Source organism: Sesamum indicum, linkage group LG6 (assembly GCF_026168435.1).
Source record: "Sesamum indicum cultivar Baizhima isolate 11 linkage group LG6, ASM2616843v1, whole genome shotgun sequence".
NCBI classification, from domain to species: Eukaryota; Viridiplantae; Streptophyta; class Magnoliopsida; order Lamiales; family Pedaliaceae; genus Sesamum; species Sesamum indicum.
In genome coordinates, this window is record NC_142662.1 from 18,991,631 (window position 1) to 19,015,949 (window position 24,319).

At 32.0% G+C, this 24,319-nt stretch overlaps 2 protein-coding genes across 2 annotated transcripts; both read right to left on the reverse strand.

Annotated features, from left to right (window-relative positions):
• Positions 1-4,182: 4,182 nt before the first annotated feature.
• LOC105164239 (BAG family molecular chaperone regulator 3) lies at positions 4,183-7,297 on the reverse strand. Its single transcript, XM_020694299.2, has 4 exons — positions 6,744-7,297; positions 6,396-6,652; positions 5,568-5,714; positions 4,183-4,922 (listed from the first exon to the last, which is right to left on the reverse strand). The coding sequence occupies exons 1-4, from the start codon at positions 6,976-6,978 to the stop codon at positions 4,710-4,712; spliced, it is 852 nt and encodes a 283-aa protein (XP_020549958.1). The 5' UTR covers positions 6,979-7,297; the 3' UTR covers positions 4,183-4,709.
• Positions 7,298-14,041: 6,744 nt separating this feature from the next.
• Positions 14,042-21,047, reverse strand: LOC105164145 (lysophospholipid acyltransferase 1). Its single transcript, XM_011082729.3, has 8 exons — positions 20,599-21,047; positions 18,677-18,732; positions 17,661-17,881; positions 17,161-17,569; positions 15,851-15,936; positions 14,655-14,718; positions 14,455-14,567; positions 14,042-14,368 (listed from the first exon to the last, which is right to left on the reverse strand). The coding sequence occupies exons 1-8, from the start codon at positions 20,904-20,906 to the stop codon at positions 14,228-14,230; spliced, it is 1,398 nt and encodes a 465-aa protein (XP_011081031.1). The 5' UTR covers positions 20,907-21,047; the 3' UTR covers positions 14,042-14,227.
• Between the last annotated feature and the right edge of the window lie 3,272 nt (positions 21,048-24,319).

Sequence of the window (24,319 nt, forward strand, 5' to 3'; positions counted from 1 at the left end):
CAGCCAATTGTAATTTTTCAAGGCTAATTTTTCTTTTAATTTGCTTTTGGGTGGTGTGGGCCAAGTGGGCGGTGGATAGTGGGGAGCAGAAAGACCAGCCTGAGTTGTTACCCAATTTTCTTTAATCTTTTTATTCTTTTTTTTCCCCTCTCAATCTAGAAAATTAGAAATATATATATACAGGTATAATTACCTTAGTCTCCCCAATGTTTAATATAATTACATATAAAGCCCCTACAATTTGAAAATTGCATCTAGAACATTGCCGTTTTTTTTCGTCTGGTAAATAGATCTCGATGTAAGTCAAAATCCACCGAACTTTTTGATACCTTTGTCAGAAAAATTCATTTAACTCGTAATAAATAAGTAATTAACAATCGCAAGTAAATATAGATTTTCATTCGATTTTTTGCTAATATCCAAAAATTCAATTAATTTTGATAAATGAATAAATTTATTTGTTAAACAAAAATAAATATATAATTTATCAAACTATATACGATTATGGTCGTGATGTTGTTTAATAAAAATTAATCGCTTTCTACTAAAAAAAGAAAAAACACAATTCTGCGTTTTTTGACATAATAAAGATTTGAGATTTTATATACAAGGGTACTGTTTTAAATTTATTTTCAAATTTTCAAGATTTTATACAATTCATATTTACAGGAAATGAAATTTCCCAATTTTAAATCACAAGTTATTTATCATGGAATTCGCACACAAATATTTAAATTATATATATATATATATGTATTCTCGAAGTTTCTAAATTCAAATTTACAAAATTGTTACAAATAATCATTATTGTTTTCTAAAGTTTTTTTGTAAAAAATATTTTAAAAGGGAATTAGGTATCAATCTATGAATCGTGCCACGAGGAGAAATTTATGTTTTATTATAGTTAATTATTATGGTTAAAAAAATAAATAATCATAGTAAATAGTCATTTATTATGGCCACACAATAAATATTGGTCGTAATTTTTACGCATATGACTAAAACGCTTGTCGGGCTAAAAATAATGACAAAATAATTTTCATAGTGGATAATCTAATATTTTATATCGATTTTTGTTTAATCATAATTAATAAAAATTATTCACTACGTCTCTTTTGTCCATAATCGATAGTAAATTTTCTTTGACGTGTAGGCAAGTACTCCATCGCGCTAAATTTCTACCGTTAAGATCAATGAAAAAGATGAAGTAAGGTTAAAAATTGTTCTCATTTGTCTATAAAAGTTTATATATATGGAAGTGTTGGGTAAAAAATTTATGTATCATCAACTTACTTGCTAAATGTCAAAATTCGCATTTTAATGGCAAGATTTGTTTATAACTATAGGGTATTTTTAAAATCTAGAAAATATTTAGGGGACAAAAAAGTTATAAACAACCTTAACTTACACTAAAATTTACTCTTGAACCAGATGCACAGTTTTTTTCGGACTTGTGGAAAAAAATGACGGGGTACCTCGAAGTTTGGCATCAAGGCCTGATGATTTGACACCAAAAAAGATGTAGAGAAGTTGCGGTTGCAGACTTGGTTGAGACTTGAGAGCTTTGGATTTGGGAGCTTTACTTACTTTACCTGACTTGACTTGTTATTATTTTATCTGACTAACTTATCACGTGAAATTACTAAATAATACCCATATCTACAGTCGTAAGGTGGAAATTCCTGTCATGATTGTTTGATGAGGTAATGCAATTTGATTGGTTCTTCATGATAATTATAATTAAGATGAGATTTAAAGTTACAATCGTCGGTATCCACTTTGTTTTTTGACGTGGATCTCACTTCTTCAGGATTTGAGCTTCGTAAAACTTTCGGTGAATCATTTTCCCAATATACTATATTTAAATATATTTTGATTCAATTAGCCGATCAGAATAAATAATTTTTGTACTCCGTTCAGGATTCATTCATCTAAAAAATTTCATAAATAACATGTAATTGTTCATATATATAACAACATAAAATATTAAGTATGTAAATTTTCAAATAATTATCTGAAAATATGAGGTTGTAAGCTTATAGAGTTTCAAGTTTCTATACTAATTATTCAAATTATAAATTTTGAACAAGTTTGATTTAGTAAAAACAAAATTTATGATAATTCAAATTTTTTAGGGAATGATTGTAATAAATATATTTTAAAGAGGCTAAATGATTAAGGCATTTTCGTTTTAAAATTTATTATCAATGTTATTGGGGGCACTATTTTTTATATTTTAAGGGGGTGAATGCGACCATCGGTATACTTTAGGGGTGGAAAATATAATTAACCCTGCAATCAATTTGAAGATTCCAAAAACTTTATCTCACTTTTTCCCCAACTGTTTTTCTATATTTTCTCAAAAAATAATGTTCTTTTTCCTAACTTTTTTTTTTCCTAGTCCCCTTTTGTTTTAAAGTTTGATTCCTTATTTTGTTTCCCACGAAGGGTTTGATTGACGTACTCTTTTTTAAGGGTAAATTGCAATTACTTTCCCTAAATTTGACATAATTACAAATACCTCATTATTGTTTTTGAAATTATAAATATTCACCTAATTTTGATATCCGTCAAATAACAAGTCTATTCCGTTAACCTCCATTAGGTTTACCAAAATTTCCTTTCGGATTATGAATTATAATTTTATATATTTTTTTATTTTGAAATAGTTTCAGAAAAGGATGAAGTAGTAATATCCGAACATTTGAGATTTGGACCTAATTGTAGAGTTTGAAGATCTGGAGGACTTGGTCTAAATTCAGAGTCAGATGATCAACATTATTGCAGGGTTGTAATAGATAGACATGATGTATTCACAAGCCACAACATTTTCCATAATAATTCTTTCCTTGAAGTTTAATTCTTTTACAGATAGAATGTAAAGGGTTCAGAAGCATGCATGACAAAAGCAATGTGGCCTCCTAATAATGATTAATTAAGTAAAGCAAATTAATAATAATAAAAGGCATAAAAAATGTGTATGCCTAAAAGTCAAACACTCAATACATGTGTTTATCATTTTGGTTGTAATAATTAGTTAAGTAATTGCCAAAAAGAGTGTTGTCTTGGCAGCTGCTCCATTATTGCATCATCAACCAAAAACAAAGCGTTGTGTTTGGTTTTTTGTTTTTTTGAATGCTTTGTTTTGTGTTTTCGAGATAATATTAAAAAAATAGAGATGAATAAGTATATATTAGAAATATAGATATGTTTGGATTTGTTTTTAGAAGTAACTTAAAATACTTTAAAAGTGGGCGTACGTTTGTTGTTGAGATTTGAGAGACAAAAGTCACTTTTTATTGTCAAATCATATTTATTTTATATATAAATATTTATATGTTTAATGTTGTATTTTTTTAGACAAAAATCACTATTTATTGTCAAATTATATATTTTTTATATTATATTTATATATATAAGTGTGTATATATATTATACATAGAAAGTTCAAAAATTAAAAAAGAATAACAGATAAGGTGTAAAAAGTAATAGACAAACATTGAGTTTATTTTATCTTATCTCGGAAATTGTTCAAAAATGAAACCAAAGATTGTGCTTCATCTTGTGCATGAGATTAGGTAATGGTTCTTTGCCTTCACTAATTACATCAAATATAGAGATTTATTTCCCACTAAACATCAAAGGGAAAAAAAATAGGTACATATGAATATAATTAATTTTTTACTTTTATTTACTACATCTATGATCATACATTACAATTAGTTCTACATCTAAATTATCTAATTTATCTTATGTATCGGTGGGTTTTCTGTATTTCTAACGATCCATAATCTAATTTTTTTATTACAATATATGGATTGACTACAGCTGTGCAACGGTTATTAATCGTATTTTTACAAGTAAAACCAAAAAATTGGCCGTAACTAAAAATCATGACAAATGTTCTGACCATACCTAAAATCATGGCAAATGCTAGTTAAACATGATAAGAAATTAGGGTTTTTTTTTTGGATTTTATTTGACCCCGTAATAGATAATATTGATTTACAATGAGTTTTAAACCATAGACATTTATAACATACGAAAAAAAAATCTTTTTTATTTTGTAGTGAAATATGTACAAGAAAATAAGGAACTATGAAATTGAGTACAAAATGAACGAATTTGTCACTTAATATATAGCTTGATCTTATTTCTCTTGTATTTGACATTGAAACAAGATTGCAACTTGTAATCTTTCATTCCTTTTATATATGACAAGAAAAGTATTCCCACAAGGCCTTCAACCTTCATTTTACACCAAATTTCATGTACAAATTGGAAGGAAAAAGCCCACCACATCCTAAATAATAATAAACCATAAGATCCCAAAAAATTTAAGTACATAAAAGAAATATGAATGATGCTTCCGACTCGATTTATGATGTCAGATTGCGTGAGGTATTCTCCGTTTTGATTTCGTATTAGCCTCAGGATTTATCTTGAAAAGGCACGTCGCTGGGGAGAGAAGGTTTTGCGGCTTATAAACCACTCAAACTCCTCGTTTAGAATTAATGTAGAACGCTTGCGTACATCAAATATATTTCGAGGAGAAGCAAACAAATGTCCATATTTATATATACCATTTTCATGCAAAGAACAGCTCAATTTATTAAAAAATTACCGCACTGTCATTTACTAATATTTACTCATATCACCACAGCAACTTTCTTGAACTGAGAAGTAATTTGCAAACTGCATTGATTTGTTCAGAATGTTTCCCACTTCGTTGTTACCACTACAGGCCCTGGATTCACCCTCTCAGTAAAATTATTCACCTGCTTCCTCTGTTCTTGCTGCTTCTGGTAAATTTTGGGCCCAGTAAGAATCTGGTGTTGCTGCTGTAAATGCACTTTGCCTAGCCCAGAATTCCTCATCTTCAGCACATCAAGAGTTTCAATGTACTTCTGCACCCTTTTCACCTGCAACCCCATTTTCATTTAATTCAAGGACCTTGGAAATATACTTGTAATTGGTTAAATGCAACAGACCCTTCACGAAAAAATATATAATAGGCGAAAAAATAATTTAAATATAAGGAGCACGACCTCGTGAACTTGAAAAAATAGCAAGGAAACCCCTGACGCAGGAAGCAGTGAACTACTTTTAAAGAAACATTACAATTTTAGTCCGGCATATATGGGGATCGGCAATTTTATTCTGTAATTTTAAAGATTTGGCACATTCAGAACAAAATCGGGCGAAATTTGCTAAAAATGTCTGGAAAAGTTGCACCCAACTAAGTTGGCCACATGCATGTCATGAGTATTTTTCCAGCCATTTTTGTCTTCAATGTGCGAAAATTTTATAGTTACATGACAAACTTGGCAAAATGAATTCGTAAGTACAAGACTAAAATTGTTACCCACGTACTTATGGGACTGAAATTACAATGTCCCCTAAAAAGTAAGGGATCTTGTAGCTATTTTTTCTTAAAGAAAAAATAGGGGAGTTTGCGGAAATAGTATTTTTCCAGGGGGTAGACTGCAAATAACCCATAATAGGTACTTGTAATTTGAGGGGGAAAAAAGAAATTAAGCATTGATATTGTGATGTAAGATGGATACCTGCATTCTCCTCTGCAACTTCACATCTCCATCAGCTGAAATTCCATCCAACTTTATTAGCTGTGTCATCAGCAGTTCAATCAAGTTGAGTAGAACTGTCTCCACAACTTTCTTCCCTCCATTAATTTCCAATTCAATAGATGCCACCTACCATATGATATAATACATCAACAACAGCCCATTCTGTCACCTATTTAACTAATCAATAAAAATAAGCCTTCTCCCATAAAAATATTATTAAGTATATATTATTATGTTGACGTCCATGAAATTTAGAATTATTGCATCAAAACTCCTCCTTTTTTTCAAAAATTACATGATAGGCGTGTTTTTGTATTGTAGTTTTTTTCTTGAAACGCCTGATTGTTGGCAGCAATTTGTAATGTAAAATAAACTGTAGTGGATAATAATGTAAAAATTGAGAAATTGTTTTGATAATATGATCCAACTTTTTTGACTTGTGGAACAACAACGTAAAATATGACTGTTGAGAATAACAACATAAATACGATGGTGGATGGTAATAGCGTAAAAATTGATATTTTTTTATAATAATTATGAAAATTATTGAAAAAAATATAACATGTCAACAAACAAGCACTGATCAAGAATTTGTCATAATTACAAATATAACTTGTTGAAATTGTCGATCTTTTAATAAATCCCCCTATAATAGATGTGATGTAGGAATATTTATTAGACGTGAACTAATTTAGAAGTATGTATAATTTATCAAACAACGAGAGAAATTTGTAATTTCGATAAAGTAGGGGAGGCCATTGTAATTTAGGGTAGAGTAAATTCCAGGAATTTTCTGCAAGAGATTACCTGTTTTGCGAGCTTGTCAACCTCAAATCTAATAGCTGCAATCTCTTTAGATGCCTTCTCCATGACTGCATTCCTGCGCATCTCCAAACACCTTCGCTCCCTGCTCAGTTCATCTTCAACCAACAAAATCTTCGATCCATCTTTCACCCCAACCAAATCAAGAAAAGCCTTCGAATCCCTCTCCTTTTCCTTGAAAATCAGCTTCTGATCCTGCGTGTGCAGCCCCGTCGGCCCCGACAGCATTTTCTTCAACTCCCCTGGAAACCCCAAGAACTCATCAACATTATTCCCATTCAAGAATTCCGAAAAAAAATAAATAAATGAAAATTATAAGAACAAAAAATTTACCAAAACTGGCTTGGGAACTGATGGAAACTTCATGATAAGATGACCCATATTTCACTCTGACTTTGATGTTGGGAACATGACCTGAATTCTGATTGGAATCCGAACTTCGTCTCTGAACCAACATCCCTCCAGGCCTGACCTCCCACCCTCCGGCGGCGGCCTTTGCCGGCGGCGATGAGAACCCTTTACCATCAGACTTCATTCTGAACATATGGTGGTGGTCTTTATTCATCATATATATATATACACTCGGGAAGATGAAGGAAAGGGTATTCTATAGCAAGAAGTTGATGAATTATATCTCAAACTGCTTGTCTGCTAAGCTAAGAACAAAACCTATGTACGAAGAAAGAACCAAGTTCTGACCCACTATGTCAGGCCAACAACAACAATCATGGTCTGTATGTAGACATACAAATCCCTGTGATTAATGAAGAACGAAACCCACAATTTTTATGTTGTAAGAATCGGAGGAGTTTTCCAGGGAAGTTTCAGAAAGAATATGATAATGATACTTTGAGAATTTTCAGACGTATATAAAGAAGGGGAGTGGGGGAAGATGGAGAAGGGTGGGAGAGGAGAATATGTCTTGGTTGGATTCTTGCTTTTCTTTAATTTCTACTATTTTTTGTTTTATTTTTTTATTTTATTTTTTTTGTTTGTGTCTTTGTGTTTGGTGGTATTTATTTATTTTTTATAAATTTGATATAAATGACTACTGTTTGCACATTATAAATGCAAGTTTATAATAGCAAAAAAAAAAAAAAAAACCAAAATAAAAAAAGGTAGTTTTTTATATTAAACAGGTGAAAGGATTCTTGGCTTTGGTTTCTTTGGATTCTTTTCTTGGATATGCCTTCTTTATCCACATTAAATGCATATGTATATTTATTATTTTAGGTGGAGTTAAATTCCACACACTTGATCAAATTAAAAAGGGATTTACCTTTTTAATATTACATTTAGTACTCTTCTATCTATATATATATATATATATTCTGCATAACAAATAGATCCCTTGGTTATTGAAAAATTATAGAATTTGTTGATATTAGAAAAAAATTGAATGTAAATTCATGTTTAGTTGAATTGATTATTATTGATTATTACAAGTCAAATAAATCTCTTTTGATCAGAATATCTTTATACCTCGTCACAAATGCGTGTGAGGAGATATATTTTCACCCTTATAATAGTAGTTTGGTTAGAAAACTATTTGTTTAACCTGCAATAAATCAATCAAAGTAAATATGGCTTGTAATTCAAAACTTTTTTCTAATATTAACAAATTTAGTGAATTTCAACTAACAAAAGAATGTCAAATGGAAACAAACTTTAAGGATACTAAATGTAAGTTTCAAATTACAAAAAATTATGTGTAATACTAAATTTCAGAGGAAGGACTATCCGTATTTGTCATGGGATTACAGTTTAAAAAGAATAAATAATTAATGATAAGTTTAATTAATATTTTCTTAGTATGTAATTATTTGAATGCAGTTAAAATCTAATTCAAATAAAAATTGTATATGTGTACTATATATTTTTAAACGGGTTGAAATTTTGTACATGTACATAATCCTATAATAAAAATAGTGATTAATTTCAATTTCGAATTTCTCCATAGACTAAATGCTTTTTGCTCATTTATATTCCTTTATTCCCATCACAGTACTGTGTTGCCCGGATAAAATCACTAAAATAAAAATTAATAAATCAATAAAAAAACAACAAGAAACCGCACATTTTCCTAAAATTAATCCTTGTCTAGTTATAAGAAAGTATGTGAATTTGATAAAAAAAAAATTATATATATTGAACATGAAAATATCACAAAATAAAATTACTTGTTAGAAAAAATTGCACTTGTGTCATGTGTGTCTGTCAGAGTTTCTATAACATCATGTGGAAATCAACACATGAGTTGGGGCAATTGTTTAACCCCACCAAATAGCTTGGCAAGGAATTGGACCCCAACCCACATCGTAGGTGTGACAACATTCGACCTTAACCACTTAGCCGCAACGTACGGTTGTCATGGGTCAACTTAGTGCTCGTCTGGCCCTAAGATTGAGCATGTCAAATTTTATGTTTCAAGTGCAAACGCGATTTCTTGTGCCGTTTAACCTCTTCTCTAGTAATAATTTTTGGGATATCACACTACAAGAAAATGGTTCAATAGTTAAGAAAAAAAATCAACGTTGAGCTGATTAAACAAGTAAAGCTCTCGTTGCTCCCACAACAATTAATTTTCATCTAATTATCCATTGTGCCCATTAAATAATTTTTTTTAATTCTTTCATTAAACTTAACATAATCTATTATAAAACTATAAATCCAAACTAAGACAATCACATTTTTTCTAAAATTAATTATCTTAAAAGATCTTAATAAAACAAGTCATGGTACTTTACATTCCAACAATATGTTTGATGATAACAATGTTTGTAAACTATGTTGTCTGTCTATAAGTTATAGGTTTCTTCTCCCACTTCTTTTGATGGTGGGTGGAGTGGGAAAGGGGATAGAGCTTTGAAAATCTTGCATGAATCATAGTATCACCCCTCTTTTCAACTAATAGAAAATGATTGCATAAGATGCAAAAAAGAGCCAATAAATACTAAGGGAAACCAATTTCTTGAAGCAACTGTTCTTACAACTTTGTTGAATCAAATTGAGTAATGTTTGGTGAGTCATCCCCAGACAATGCATCCCTTCAATCATTGTGAATAGACATTTCTTAATTTGGGAAAAGGAAAAAGGAAAACACATTTACATTTGTTAGCAAAAGCATGATCATCACTTAGGGTACTTTAACCATACACCAAACATGTATTGGTACTATAAAAGTATAAGGTTATTATATTTACAACCCGCAACTATTGGTATATTACAAAAAAGTACACATGTTATTCGAATGATTACGCCGATGTTGTTCTAACAGTTGTTATATTTTTATTATACTAATGTTTCTTTAATGTAATGAAAAATTTTAACAGGGGTGCGGATATAATTATCCAAATAGTATGGGTGATTTCTATAATTTAATTAGAATTCAGGAATATCAATTAATAATATTCAACACACAAGATTAATGATTTTCAGGAGATGAAATAAAAAAAATATTAATTTTCAAGTATATATATTGCATTCGATATGCTCACTTCTAAAAAAGTTTGTCGCTTCAATTAATTTTGGTTTTTACTATACCTACTTAGGAGGCCTAATTCTCTCTATTTCAAACCTTAGACGTCGCCACGGCAAATAACTACTTATTTCAAACTTCTACTTAAGTACCTTAACGCGACTTCAAATATTAACCGTTGTCAACTACTTATCTCCAAGAATGTCCAATTTTTGTGCGTTATTTTAACGACACATTCTACAAAATTGTCATGTGCTATGTTTGTTGGATATGAGAATTATCCTCCAAATTCATCACATCTTAAAATTTAGCAACGAATAACTCGTTGAAAAAAAATTCAATAAATTCATTTGAATTCTTTTACCTGAACCTATAAAATAATCACTTAATCAATTTTTAATCCACGTGGAATTGGAAAGTGATGAATGAGTCCAAGCAAAGTGACAAAACAAGTGTGAATTAGGAGAAATGGGCTATAGGAAAGGGTGTATGTATGTGTTGGAAAAATCTGGGTGCAGTTTTGTGCAGTGCAGTGCAGTGAGCATCTCTCTCTCTCATTATAAGTTAGTTAGTGGTCAGTTCAAAAATGCCAGAGAGACACTGATGTTAACTCCCCTCAAACCAAACATCACAAGTGAATTGCACTGTGCAGTTCCCATCTTTTCCACTACTCTACAAATGCTTCTGTCCCCCACACAAACAGCCCCCCCCCCCCACCCTACCCTCTTGAAGTGATGGTTCCCATATGCATCATTTCCTGGGATGCTCTGTGGCACCTTCAACAAAATGCAATTATTTTTGAGTTTCATCCCATTAATTGCACTGCTGCCAAGTTATCAAGAACTGGACTTTGATATGGGTGGAACTCTTTTCTGATATGGGCATGCTTGTCTTCATCTTCATAATCATTTCCATGTCTACTTTTGTGGGGTGTTTTCTTGGTGGTTTTTCTTTTTCTGTTCTTTAAATTGAAACAAATATATTGCATTATGTGGTTATTTCAAATGATTACATAACCCTTTTTTTTTTTTTTAATAGAGAAGTTAGTTTTTGATTGGCAATCGAAATTTTCTATCACATAATTAGCTGATAGTCTCATCATGAAAAAAATTTATAAAATTCCCAAAGTGATCTTACGTATTCCCACAACGTTGTAAGAAAGTTTTGTTCAAATTCACGAGGACAAAAAAAAAATATATGTAATTTTTAAAACTAAGACAAATGAGGATTTTGTGTGATTACTCATAGGAGGGGAGGGGAGGACAGCATAAACGAGATGATTCTTCTATAATTACTCATAATAATAGGGTAGGACAGTGTAACTCACTCTTTTTATCTTGAAGAAGAAAATACTCATTTTTTAAAATAATGAGAAGCTAATTTTAAGGGAAATTGCATGTTTTTCTTCCCGTATTTTAGTCAATACGCTTTGTGTCTTATTAGTTACTGATTCTCATTAATGGATCTATAAGTTACACAAATTCTCACTTTTAATCTTTTTGTCAGATTTTGTTAGTATTTTAGAAGTCGTGTGACCATTAACTCTTTAGCCTTTTGGATAACGGCCACGTGGTCTTTTTCATCTAAATACTAACAAAATCTGATGAAATACTAAACATAAAATTTTTTTTGTAATTTATGAGACCATTAATAAAATTTTTATAGGCAATGGGACGAAAAATTTACCAATGCTATACGATGATTGTGGACTATTGGATAAGAGGGTTTCTAGATTTTGATAGGTTAAAGATATAACTCTAATGGATAATGAAAATTTGAACATCCACTCCTAATAGTTGTTACCATATCCCTTCCACCTACTAAATTGATTAATTGCTTAAACCATCAGACTCAAGTATTAGTTGAATTATTAACCTCCACCTAAACTGCAAAGCCATGAACAAAACTACAACAAATCCAACTTATTTTTGCAACATATGCACATTAGATGTTGACAGAATAGTTTACTAGGTTGATGATCGTCCATCAGATTAGCTCATAACATGTCTTGTTGCAGACATGCGACATGTCTAATTAGAATAAACAAACGACAACGACGAGTTATGAGAAGTCGCTTCTTGCAGTACCTTCTTTACATGCATCGATATGTCCAATGTTTGAGTGAAACGATTTGAACAAATAGATTTCAAATCACTCCATATTAAATGAATTTGAAGGCCATTTGTATCCTAAAAAGTATAATTTAAAATGAACGTGAAATTAAAAATTCAAAAGTTCTTGGTAATGTGAAACTATTCAGATAAATTCAGATGATTTATTTGGGATTTGATACTTCTAATTCCAAATCCATCATTCGAAATATAACCTCATAGATCAGTTTGTCGGGTTCCAACTCTTTTAGAGTCAGATTCGAGGTACTCAAATGCTAAATAAGCTAAACAATTATTTATTTATCTATATTGTTAATAATGTTATAACTAACATTAATAGCCTTCAAAGTAATAATAATATTACTATTCTTAATGACCGTAAAAGACTATATACGAAAAATACATTAAACTTTCAATTATCATGAACTCATTACAATAAAAATGATCACAATACAATAAATAACCATATATACTCAAATAATTACAACAATACCATTGGTTCAGATTTTGGATTCGAATTTCAATAAAACTCGACTGCAAATCAATTAAACTCGAACCCCATATTCTAAAAATAAACTCCAATTCGAATACAAACTTATCGACTCATTCACTTCGTGTTCTAACACAAGATAGACATTATCCGTTGAAATTTTAAAAAGCCCAACTCAGACGCAGACTCGACTCGACTCAATAATGATGCAAGGTATGAAAGAAAGAGTTGGATGATGGGGATGAGGGGAGGAGAGGAGAGGGGAGGTGGGGTTAGTGCCAGTTCATTGATGCAATTCCTGAGAAGAACTAAACAATAATAGGGGGGATGTTGTGCACATGTCTCAACTTCACAAACAAACAGGTTTATTTTTAGCTATTATGCCAATAAGAGAGCATTGAGTGGTCCAGACTGGATCATCATTGGCTCTGCCTTTGCATCATAATTATGCACATATGTATACATAGTTGCAGTGCAGTGCAGTACTTGTATTTGTTCCTTGTGGCTGATGAATTCAAGAATTGGGTTCAAAGTCAGCCATCCAGCTGCCTTGTTTGGCCCTACATTCATGTCTTTGACAAACAATTTTCAGGGCTGTAGGGTTTGATGTTTTGATACTGATCCAGTCAGGTTCACGTTGCTTATGACTTTAAAGATGTGTCGGATTTCAGTTGTTCCTTTGCTCGTCTTTTCTTTTCCAAACCAGTCATTCTGGAAATTAGGAACACAAACTGTGATGAGGGAGCCTGTTGGGACTTTATTTGCTTACTTAGTTATTTTAAAATGAATTCTTATTTCAAAATATAGATTAATTAGATAAATAAATTATTAATAATATAAAATATTGAGGATGTTATAGAAAAAAATGTGAGAAGAAAAAGGAATGTAAAAGTTGAGAAGAGCTAAAAATATAGAGATTAATAAAATAATTGAAAAATAGAAACTGACAGACCATAAAATGGAAGATCAATTATATATAAAGGCACAAATACTATATATAAACTATAAGGATCTTAGAAACTATAATATTTTCTAATATATCTAATTTATTATTTCTAAATTTAAGGTCATATCTTTTTCTGTCTCATATTTATTTTTATTTTATAGTATTGTCATTATTTCAGCTGTTCTTTCCTTTTCTTATTATAAACTCAATAATTACATTAGATAGCTAAAAAATAAAAAATAATCAGAATAAGAATCAATAAATATTTATAGGGAAAAATTCACATTTAATCACCTAAAGAAGTACCAATTTTGGTACCCGTTATTTCAATCGTATCAATTTTGTTAACCAACATCTCTAAATTGATCTGTTTTGGTTCCTTCCCATAATGGTAGTAAAAACCTAATGACTCTTGACATGTGCAAGTCACGTGATCGACATGAAAATGGGACTAGGACTCCAAATTAAATTCATGTACCACCAAACATAAAAATCCCCAATTTTCTCTTCCTAGAAGGCCCAAATCCCCAAATTGCTTTCAATTTTCACAAATAAACTCCAAATCATCAATTCCATCCAGTTGAATACGTAGTCAGAACAACTTGGTTTGAAAATATACTTAAAAAACCATCATTTAAGTTGTCATAACCAATCGAGGCTCGACATTTTGTTATGAGATTGAATGTTACAAACTGTGAATAAATATAAAGATGCAGAGGAATCAGAATTCTACTCTTTCATTAATCTAATCCCAGGATCTTAAGAAAAAAGTACCAAGATGCAGCTCATGTGTCACTCATCTTTCCGGGCTTTCGATCTGGCTGGCCTTGCTGGCTTAATGACTTTGCCTAGCAGGATTAAGACTATTGGAACAATGGTTCCAATGTAATAAACGCTCCTGTATGCAGTTACTGTTTCATGCAGACTTAATACCTGTGTAAAGTGCAACATCATAGTCATTTTGCTAACAGATATAAATAATGTTCTAGCAATGTACGGAAGTGGACAGACGGACTAACCATGAATCCAACGCAGGAGTAGTTGAGAACCAGAAGTGTGTAAGCAAAGTTCAGTAAATCAAAGAGCTTCTTGACCAGAGGTGTTTGGCTGGCCTGCTGCCATCTGTAAAGAACTGCACATAAACCAGCAGAAATTAGGAGGAAGGAGATGAAGAAAATGCTGAACCATGATGCAATATTAGCATGTGTGGAATTCTTACCTCTTGAACCAGCAATCATTGTAGCCGACTGAACAAAGAATATGATGTACCCAGGATACAATCCCTTAAAATGAAAATATTTAAGTCAGTATCATATTGCTAGTCTAGATTCACTAGCCTGTGCAAATATGCAGGTAAAAGACAGAAACTGTTGGTATCAGCAAGACAATTCAGCAAATATACATTTTATGAGTAGGTGCTTTTGCATCTCATATGATGAGAGAATGTAATCAAATTCCATGGTATCATAATGCCGGTGTTATTGTAGTAATTAGCAAAACCATGACTGCTCCGAATCAGTTAGACTTGAGAGAAACTTATTTTGTTTCTTCAAAAACATTAACTCGTAATAAAATCAACATAAGATTTAAAATAAAATTTTCACTATGATAGAAGTTGATAGACATGGAAAGACTGCAGCAGTGCGTTACACTTAATACAAATAGGGGCTAAGTGTTCCATTGATTGGGGGGGCAATATTAGGTATTGTTTGCCAAATCTGGCTCTCTACATATAATAGGCACTTCTAAAGACTCCTACAATACAAACGGGAGGGAGCAATTCTAAGAGTTCTGTAGTTCTGGTCAATATCATGACTGTTTGACTCTTGAAGGAGAATGTTCTGGCATAGTGATCCATGGTTTAGTTTCTTTTCTCTCTCCGACGAAACTGAGATAGACATATTTCATAAACCTGAGATGTACTCGCAGCACGTGACCCTTTTCGTTAACAGCTTATCACAATTTGTTCAGTCAAACTGCATCTCTTTAGGATATATTAACAGAACTCAGGCAATGTATTTGTTTAAAAAGCATTACTTCCCATTTCTTAATGTATCTCTCACATATGTGCATATATAGACCATGCACCAACCAACATGGTCTCAGAATTTAAAACAACTAACCTACATTTGAAAACTGATTATCAACCCAGGCCATATGTTTCCTACAACTTCACTTGAGATCCCTAACTTATTCTATGGGAATTGCATAGAGACACAAAAGTTTACTTCAACAGCGACCAAGTTTGCTGTTTGCTCTTCAGATACCAACCAGTGATCACAAAAAGAAAGCGAAACACACATAACACTCGGAACTTAAAGGAAAGCAAAAAAGTATAGATTTCATACATGTGCTCAAACCTGGGAGTGTGCGTCAAAAAAGAAAGAGAGAAAAAAGTATAGATTTTATGCTTACATGCCACACTGCACTCACGGTTTGAGTAGCCAGCAACTGGAAGAAGCCTGGTTTCTTACCTTTCTGAATCAGCCTCTCATAGACATCTAAACAAAACAATAATCAGACAGATACAGAGTTATCTTATAGATGATTGATCATATTTTACGGTTGTTGCATAGGCAAAACCCAAGTATATAGCAAAATCCATAGTAAATCACCAAAATGCCATGCAACCTCTAAGATTTAGATGAACATCAATCCAAAAGTTGAATCAAGTAGTTGAAAACTTCAGTTGCACATCTAACAACTATCTATTGCGTTTTACACGATATCCATGCATGAGCATTTGTACAATAATCAAAATAATAATAAAATTACTAGTTCTTATTTACATATTTTACATATAAATAAATAAATCAGATATTCTTATGTAGGGAAGTCTGAGTAGCATCTAAACTACTAGAGGATTTTGATTCTCCAAAATTCAAATTACAAAGAGTTTATATTTTTCCAATGCTGACATTAGAGTAGCAATCCAAGAAATTATCACTTCATTAAAAACTTTAACAACAGTTCTGATGTCCACCAAAGCAACCAACACAAGATATATGTCCTTTTGACCTCATCCCCATCTTTTCTGCTTCTTTACCTGTGATCTTTTGACCATATCCTTGTTGTGTCATGTCATGCTGTTCGCGAACAGACACTCTGCCAAAAGAACTCTATTCAATGTAACAAAATTATGAAGCTTTTTCCACGGCGAAGAGGATGATTTGATCTATTTATTGACACTGCACAAGCCTAAGCATGATAAATGTACTAACTAATGGCCTTTGTCGGAAAGCTATATGAGTAAATAATTTAGAGGCCTCAAATTAGGTAACAGATTGTTTGCTATGCAAAAAGGAGAGACACAGACTGGATACACCATTAAAGTGATAGTCTAGCAACGAAATGCATATTTTCCTTTTTCCTATACTTAAAATACCCAACATCATTGATGATCAGAAGTTCCAATCCAGCCAATGCTTGTCCGTAAGTCTTAAAAGTGTTTTTCTAATCATGTTTATCTATGTAAGTGGTTTTTCCTTGCATTACAGAAATTAAAAGAAAATGGCTTTCATCAGGAACAGAAACTACAAGTGGCATGTAAAGGATCACTTTATCATTATGGTCAAATAAGTCATAATTTGTACTTAAAACTCAATATGCCATGATTTACTTTTGCTCAAAATTTGTTCTAGGAGAAACACCATTTTCAATCAACAGGCTTATAAACTACTTGGTATTTATTCATTAACCGAAAGGGTAAATGAAAGCTAACTTACAGTGTCTAAGCCAGGTGCTGACTTGAATATTCCACACAAGTGGTATCTGTACAGCACTCTTAGCCAACTCCAGACCTAGTATATCAACATTTTTGGCACGGTCCCATCGGGGTTTGGGTGGATTAGAATCTGTCCAGCCACTGAATCCCATGCCGGAAATAATAATAGAAGCTTCTGAAATGGACCAAATAAAATAATACTTCCAACGAGCAGTGAAGCCTGACATGTACTGGTAGCTTAACCGTTTCCAGAACCCGTATTCTTGGTATACTGGTTCAGTGAATCGGGAAAGTGGGAAATGTGGTACAAGATACAAATACAAGCCCATGCAGAAAGCAGCTTGCACAAGAGCCCTGAAAGTTGCCCAATAAGGAGAGGGGGTCAATCCCTTCTCTGTAGGTTGCCAGATCTGTCAAAGGTAAAATTAGTGCTGAATTCATAGCAATGCTAGCAACAAATAACACATTCAGAAGCATGAAATACAAACATAAATATAATACCCCTTTCCTCTCAGTCCATTCAAGATAATCTTTCATTTCATACACAGGACCAGCAAAGTGACTTCCACAACAAAGACAGTAACCAAAGTACTCAAGTATTGATGGCAACTTGAGCAACCGATTTTTCTTTTGTGCCTCACGTAGATCTTCCTCTTTTAACAATCCATCATTGTAATTAATGGCACATGATATGATTTTTAGTGTTATCACCATCAGAGCTCCTACAAATTGGGAACACCAAGAACGTGAATGAAAGCCTCAACAAAATGACAAAAGTATCTGATTCATTTAAACAGAACTCAGATAAATAGACTACTGCCTTTTTACATAAAGAACATTTGTCCAACTAGAACGTATTAGCATCAGATAACAAGAAAGGTGCACTGGCAATTTACTAATTTCAACACATTACAACTAATTGTCTCCACTTTGCTAAAGTAAAATGTATGAACTTCAGAAATGAGAAATGTGCTCTCCAACCCAATCGATTCCAAAACATCAATTTTTGGAGAATCCGTGCATAAAACAATCACCCCAATTATATTTAACAAATGACAAAGTTTCTCACTGAATTGACAATACCAAAACCATGATTAATAATCTAAGAAAAAGCAAAAGCAAGTGAAGAATGTGCTCTTGTGCAATGATTACTAAATATATAACTAAGGCATAACAAATTGGAAACAGGAAAATGCATGCACTACCACCATACATATGCTGACATAAGCTCATATAAGGTTAATGCATACTAGAGTTGCTCTTGTCAATTTGACAACTCTCTACCAGAAAGGAGCAGATCATGAACTGAACATAGTTGGATTGAATGCAGTATAAAAATGTACATTATGACATGCATGCACTTAATATGCCTAAACCCGTGCATTCTGAAACTATGTGCTTGGAAAAAGTTTCTCTTGTTGCTTACGCAGTATTCTGCAACAGAAGATAAAAATTATTAATGGACAAGGATGAATGATGAATTCACAAGGCAGCAACAGTAACTCAATGGTGCTGACCTGTAGCATCTATTCCTCCTTCCTTCCATGCATCCCCACTCATGTAGTATACATGGCTGCAAATGTATGCCAATAGTAAAAAAACAAAAAATACATTACAAGGCATAGACACAGTGGTATGCAACTAGTATGAAGTACTATCTTCTGATTGAAAAGAACAGAGAACTTTACACTCTTAACACCATCCACTGAACAACTAATTCAAACCCATATTTCAGAAAAGAACAGAACTGAAAATGGAGGTCACTCATAAATTATTACCAGGTCGTTTGAACAATTACAGCTACCAAATTAAGAAAATATTAAGAAATCGACTAAAGAAGGTAGAAGATAAATTTGCATTATCAAATTATATCTGTATCCATGATATGTTCAACAGTTAGGAAAGTTTGACGATTCTATAAGTTAAGTTTTCTTAGACAAAGACAAAAATATAAAATATACTTAACACCAGCATAATAGTAACTGTTCATTACCGATGGGCCAATATAGTAAAATTTAAAAATCCCAACTCCAAAAGGGAAGCATTTCATAAAATAAAAGAGAGCATCTTTCCGCAGCTATTTCGAACTCAAGAACAAAATTCTGTACAAAAGAGTTATGGAATCACTGTTTTAAATGTATAAAGGCATTTGTAAACAGAGGATGTCCCTCAAATCGTCGTTCTAAAGCTGAATTAGACAGCTGCAAGTAGAAGTGAACAGGCAATGCCAAGGATTCAGTGTCTTCCACGAGCAAGAATGCTGATGCTACACCCTTGAAACCAGTCAGTCAGATGCTTTATTTTACTTTCATATGGGATTCAAAGTAATTGGTTGTTGAACCCAAATTGAAACAACATATTTGGCTCTGAGTAGTGATGTCAAAAAGATGCTTGGAATTGTCATTTTGAATTTCTCAACACAATAATCTTGTTGCTTGCTATGGGAAAGAGGTCTCATACCATTTAGGTTTGCTAATTGGACAAGAGACTGCTCAAAGTTGTGAGTAAGCATATATATATATATATATATAAGAGAGAGAGAGAGAGAGAGAGTGAAAAAGGACAAAAGCGAAAAAAGCATCAAATTTTTAATTTTTTAGTAACACATACTTTGTAGGAATTTGTATTTACACAATCACATTTTTCATAGGATTCATAAACAGCGCAAAGTAGAACTCTAGTGACCATGAGATTTGGAGCATCCCGTCATACAGGTGCCTTTCAGGTGCACCCTTAACCAAATCCCTCTTTTAAAAAGATCATGTAGAGCAAGTTGGTGAATACTAATGCATTCTATCCTCTACTCTTTTATAAACAACTATTAAGTGTCAGTTTTGTGCATTTGAAAGGTGAAAAGATTCTGGTTCCATCATCTGAGAGTCTACCTACAGCTACATAGGTTCAGACAATTCATTGAGCAAGTAACGTAATATCAAACGTGAATTGTTCAATGGCACCTTGCCAAAGAAAAGAAAAACCATAAAGTAGAAAGAATGAAGATGTAATCGCTACATTTTATTATATCTAAGTCAGGTCCATGAGACTACCTGTATAAATTCAATGAAATGTAATGGACATTCATTTTGCCATTGAAAATAAAATACTTTCACTTTCTTACATCAAACGACTCATCTATTGAATTAATTGCTCGACTTCAACAAAGAGAAAGAAAAACTCAGTTGCTTTCAGTTCGAAGAACGCAATTCATTTTGAAGTCATATTTCCATTCTCTTTAACCAAGCAACATACTAATTACACATAATTGCAACAATAACAACAAACTCCTCCAAAAATTCAACCTCACAGAAAACCACACACAACATCCATACCAAGACAAACATTTCCAGAAGTTAAAAAATCCAAAAGTACCATGCTTGAAGCAAGAGCAACGTACAGATCCAAAAATAGCGAAAAGTTCAAAAAGAAAAGCCAGCCGTACCATCCAATGAGGTATCCAAACGCCAGAAAGAAAGTAATAATCCCACAGTACTTCCGATACAGCAACATGGAAGCGTAACCTAAAAGCATCGGCACCAGGAAATGCAAATTCGATGAGAACCCAAAGGAAAGGTACGAGAGAATCGCCCCGGTGGCGGCGGCGTACAAATGGCGGGCGGTGGCTCCGCCAGGGACGAAGCGATGGAAGAAGCTGACCGGTATAGTAGCGATGAAGCAGAGCAAGAAGCGGAGAACGGAAACGGAGACTCCGATAGCCGACGCCATAGATTCCATCTCCGGCAGCTCCATAATGGGGTGAGATGGGTCGGGCAGTCCGCGGGTCAATCTGAGGACTTGGAGTCTATGGTTCAACTGCCGCTGCGCTAGGTAGTAAGTAGTTGTCTCTGAGGCTCCGGGCTCGTCTATCTATGTGTATTTATTGTCCCCACATCCTAGCTGCCTTAATACCTACAATCTTTGTTTATGTGTTAAACTACATGCCCTTGCCTATAACTATGAATATTTATTCGTTATTTAAAAAATTAAAATAAATTATAATGAATTTTTTTAAAATTTAACATAATTATAAATATTTTTTTAATTTTATTTAAAAATAACAAAAATATAATTCATATTTGATTTTGATATAAAGATATCAAAATCATTTCTCTAAAGCAACATTTGGATATAATGATTTTGATTCAATGGAATGATTTAGAATTTTAGGAAAATAATTTTAAATGACTCCACGTTATATTTATATTAATGGATTTAAAATTATGAATTTTAAATTTATAGTAACAAATTATTTGGAGTTGTATGGATAATTTTAAAAAAAAATTTTGAATTCTTCAACTCTAAATTTGATCGATGTTTTGTTAAATATTGATGAATTTCAAATTCTTCTTATATGGAGTCACTTGAAATCATTTATCTAAATCATTCCATAAACCCAAATGTAACCCCAGATAATTTGAAAACACAGTTCAAAATGAAAATTGTATGATTTAAAATAATTTTTAATTTAGAAGTATCCAAATAAATACCAAAAAAGAATTGTTATTAGGGATAAAATACGACTGTTTCCAAATTCATATATTCGATACAATACAAGAGACTCTGATCAGTAACTTATATACTATTTCGTGATGTTAGACTGCAGTACTAACAAACAGAAGCATTAGACATGAAATTAAATTTGTTTTGGGGTGGGAGTGAAAGAGTTAAATCTCTCCCAACATGTGTGACTCTTAGATTTCGACCCCTTTTCATTGGCAAAAAATTGTTTAAAAATGTTGATGTGGGCAACCATCTCATATTAATTGCAAACGAGGAGTTTGAGTGTCTTATAAACTCCAATCCCTCATCTTCCTGATGAGGAGCTTTAATAGGACAAAATCGTGTTGCTCCTTCATATGGGATCGCAGCCAAAGCGAACAATACTTTACTATGGAATTGGCTAAGCTAAGACAACCTTCCTTTGATCGAGTCGCAAACTACTTCATTTGCATTATCTGCCGGTCTCAAGCCCCTCGTCTTAGGATTGATAATGTAGACAAACATTCAACATTGATTACAGACGAGAAGCTTGGGTGACCTTTTTCCTTATAAAGTGTTTTTTCAAGACAAAATCATGAGACTCCTACGAAAGTAATACATCATGCAACGAGGTATCAATCAAATCACAAGTCCAATTAATAATCAAACTTAGCATTGAACCAATAATTCATTGATAACCCTCCTACGCTCAAATTAATTTCAAGCCTGTAAGAAATTTAAGAGCGATCAATTATCCGACTCTAATCATAAATTCTCATTGTGAATGATAAATGAGTTATTTATATGCATTTAATTTATTCAACTATGATGTAAAGACAGTATTACTATTTAATTGATTGCCAATTCTTAACACGTGGCTGTGGTTCATTTGTTGAGGGTAATTATGTACTTTTTCCCCTTCTTTCCAATGAGTGATTCTCCTTCGCTCCAACTTGTCAAGTATAATATAGTATTTGTTCTTAATTTTATTTTTTTCCTTAAAAACTGAAATTATTAAATAATTTATAATTTGGGAATAAAGCAACAGTAGATCAATAGTTTGTTTATCGATTTCTCGATGTAATAAATAATATATTTTTTATTGTAGTTAACTAATACAAAATATGATATTTGATATATTATTTTTGACCCGGCTCAATGGATTTTGTATCGAGAAAGGGCGAGTCCTGAGTTTATCTTATAATTGGCAGCGCGAGCCACGAATCCATCCAAACCCGCCTCGTTGTTACTCTTATAAGCTGTGTTTAGAAATTGAAATGAAAATCCCTTCATGCAAAAGTGGTGATGAAGGGACCACATCCACATCTAGGTATCTCGAAATAATGTAGTTATACTGTTGAAGTCCTAATTGATTTTAGATTCATGTCAAAATTATTTGAATTGTGTTCAATGCCCGAACTCTAGTATGCACAACTACAGCCATACGATGAAGATTGTATCAATGGTCTCTGTGAAGTTGTACAATTCGGTCATACATCACTACAAAAAATAGAAGATTAGTTAACAAAAGAAAGAGAAAAAGAAAAATCAAGTATCAATTTTAATATCATCACTAATTATATATATGTGTATATATATTTAGTAACAATAACATTTATTTTTGTCATAATAATGAATTTTATGATTTTAATATTGTTATAATTTTGTAAAATTGTTATTAGCATAAATGAGTGACAAAAAAAAATTAATTAGTGACACATATTAAATATAGTTAGTGACGCATATATAGTGAACATCTAGTAATAACAAATAATAGTTGAACGTGTCACTAATTATAGTTAATCGGAGGTCATTTACCGAGTTTTTGAACCTCTTTATAGATTACATAAGCATTAAGTACTACTCTATTATTATTACTATTATTATTATTATTATTATTATTATTATAAAAGTGATTAATACATCCTTCTGTAATTTTAATATATTAAAGACTGATTAATTATATTAATAAATTCAGACAAAGAATTAAATTCATATATGACAAGCATTTATTGCATAAAAAATTGGGTAAATTACAACAACTTTTCATTAGATTTGGCATATTTACGAATATCCATCATCGTTTGAAAAATTAAAAATACCCCACTGATGTTTGATGAAATTATGCAATTTTTAGATGGATGTATGAAATTGTCAACTCTGTACTGTACTTTTTTACTTTTTTTAAAAATAAAAAATTTATAAAAAATCGAACTGGGAGGATAAATTTTTTTTAAAAATTATCCACTTACTTCATAAAAAAATCACATAACTTTAAAAAATAAATAAAATTATAATTTTAATATTCTATTAGGGCATTTTGATCAGTTCACCACAAAAAATGGATGAAATCTAACAGATTGAGATAATTGTTAGACCATCATTAAAATTAAAGGGGTATTAGTAATTTTTTAAATAATAAGGAGTATTCTTAATTATATTAAATTTTAGAAGAGATAGTTCCAGGTAAATGTAATTTTCATTAAATAAATAGTATAATCGTACAGTACAAAAGTGCTCAATGAGTGACGTCTTCCTTGACAGACCAAGGGATACGCCAAAGTCTATATAACGTATAAGAATTAACAGAGCAAGCTAAAGAAGCACTAAAAATTCTTTGTCTAACCTTCCACAATGATTCCAGCAAGTGCGGTCGTTTTTGCTCAAACAGCTCAAAACATTTT

Coding starts and splice junctions, on each gene's coding strand:
- LOC105164145 (XM_011082729.3), bottom strand. CDS start 20,906: ATGGAGCTGCCGGAGATGGAATCTATGGCGTCGGCTATCGGAGTCTCC. Junction 18,733..20,598: donor TTTGGATACCTCATTGGATG/GTACGGCTGGCT, acceptor ATACATTTGCAG/CCATGTATACTACATGAGTG. Junction 17,882..18,676: donor AGGAGGAATAGATGCTACAG/GTCAGCACCATT, acceptor CCCAATTTGTAG/GAGCTCTGATGGTGATAACA.
- LOC105164239 (XM_020694299.2), bottom strand. CDS start 6,978: ATGATGAATAAAGACCACCACCATATGTTCAGAATGAAGTCTGATGGT. Junction 6,653..6,743: donor CAGTTCCCAAGCCAGTTTTG/GTAAATTTTTTG, acceptor TGGGGTTTCCAG/GGGAGTTGAAGAAAATGCTG. Junction 5,715..6,395: donor TTGACAAGCTCGCAAAACAG/GTAATCTCTTGC, acceptor ATCATATGGTAG/GTGGCATCTATTGAATTGGA.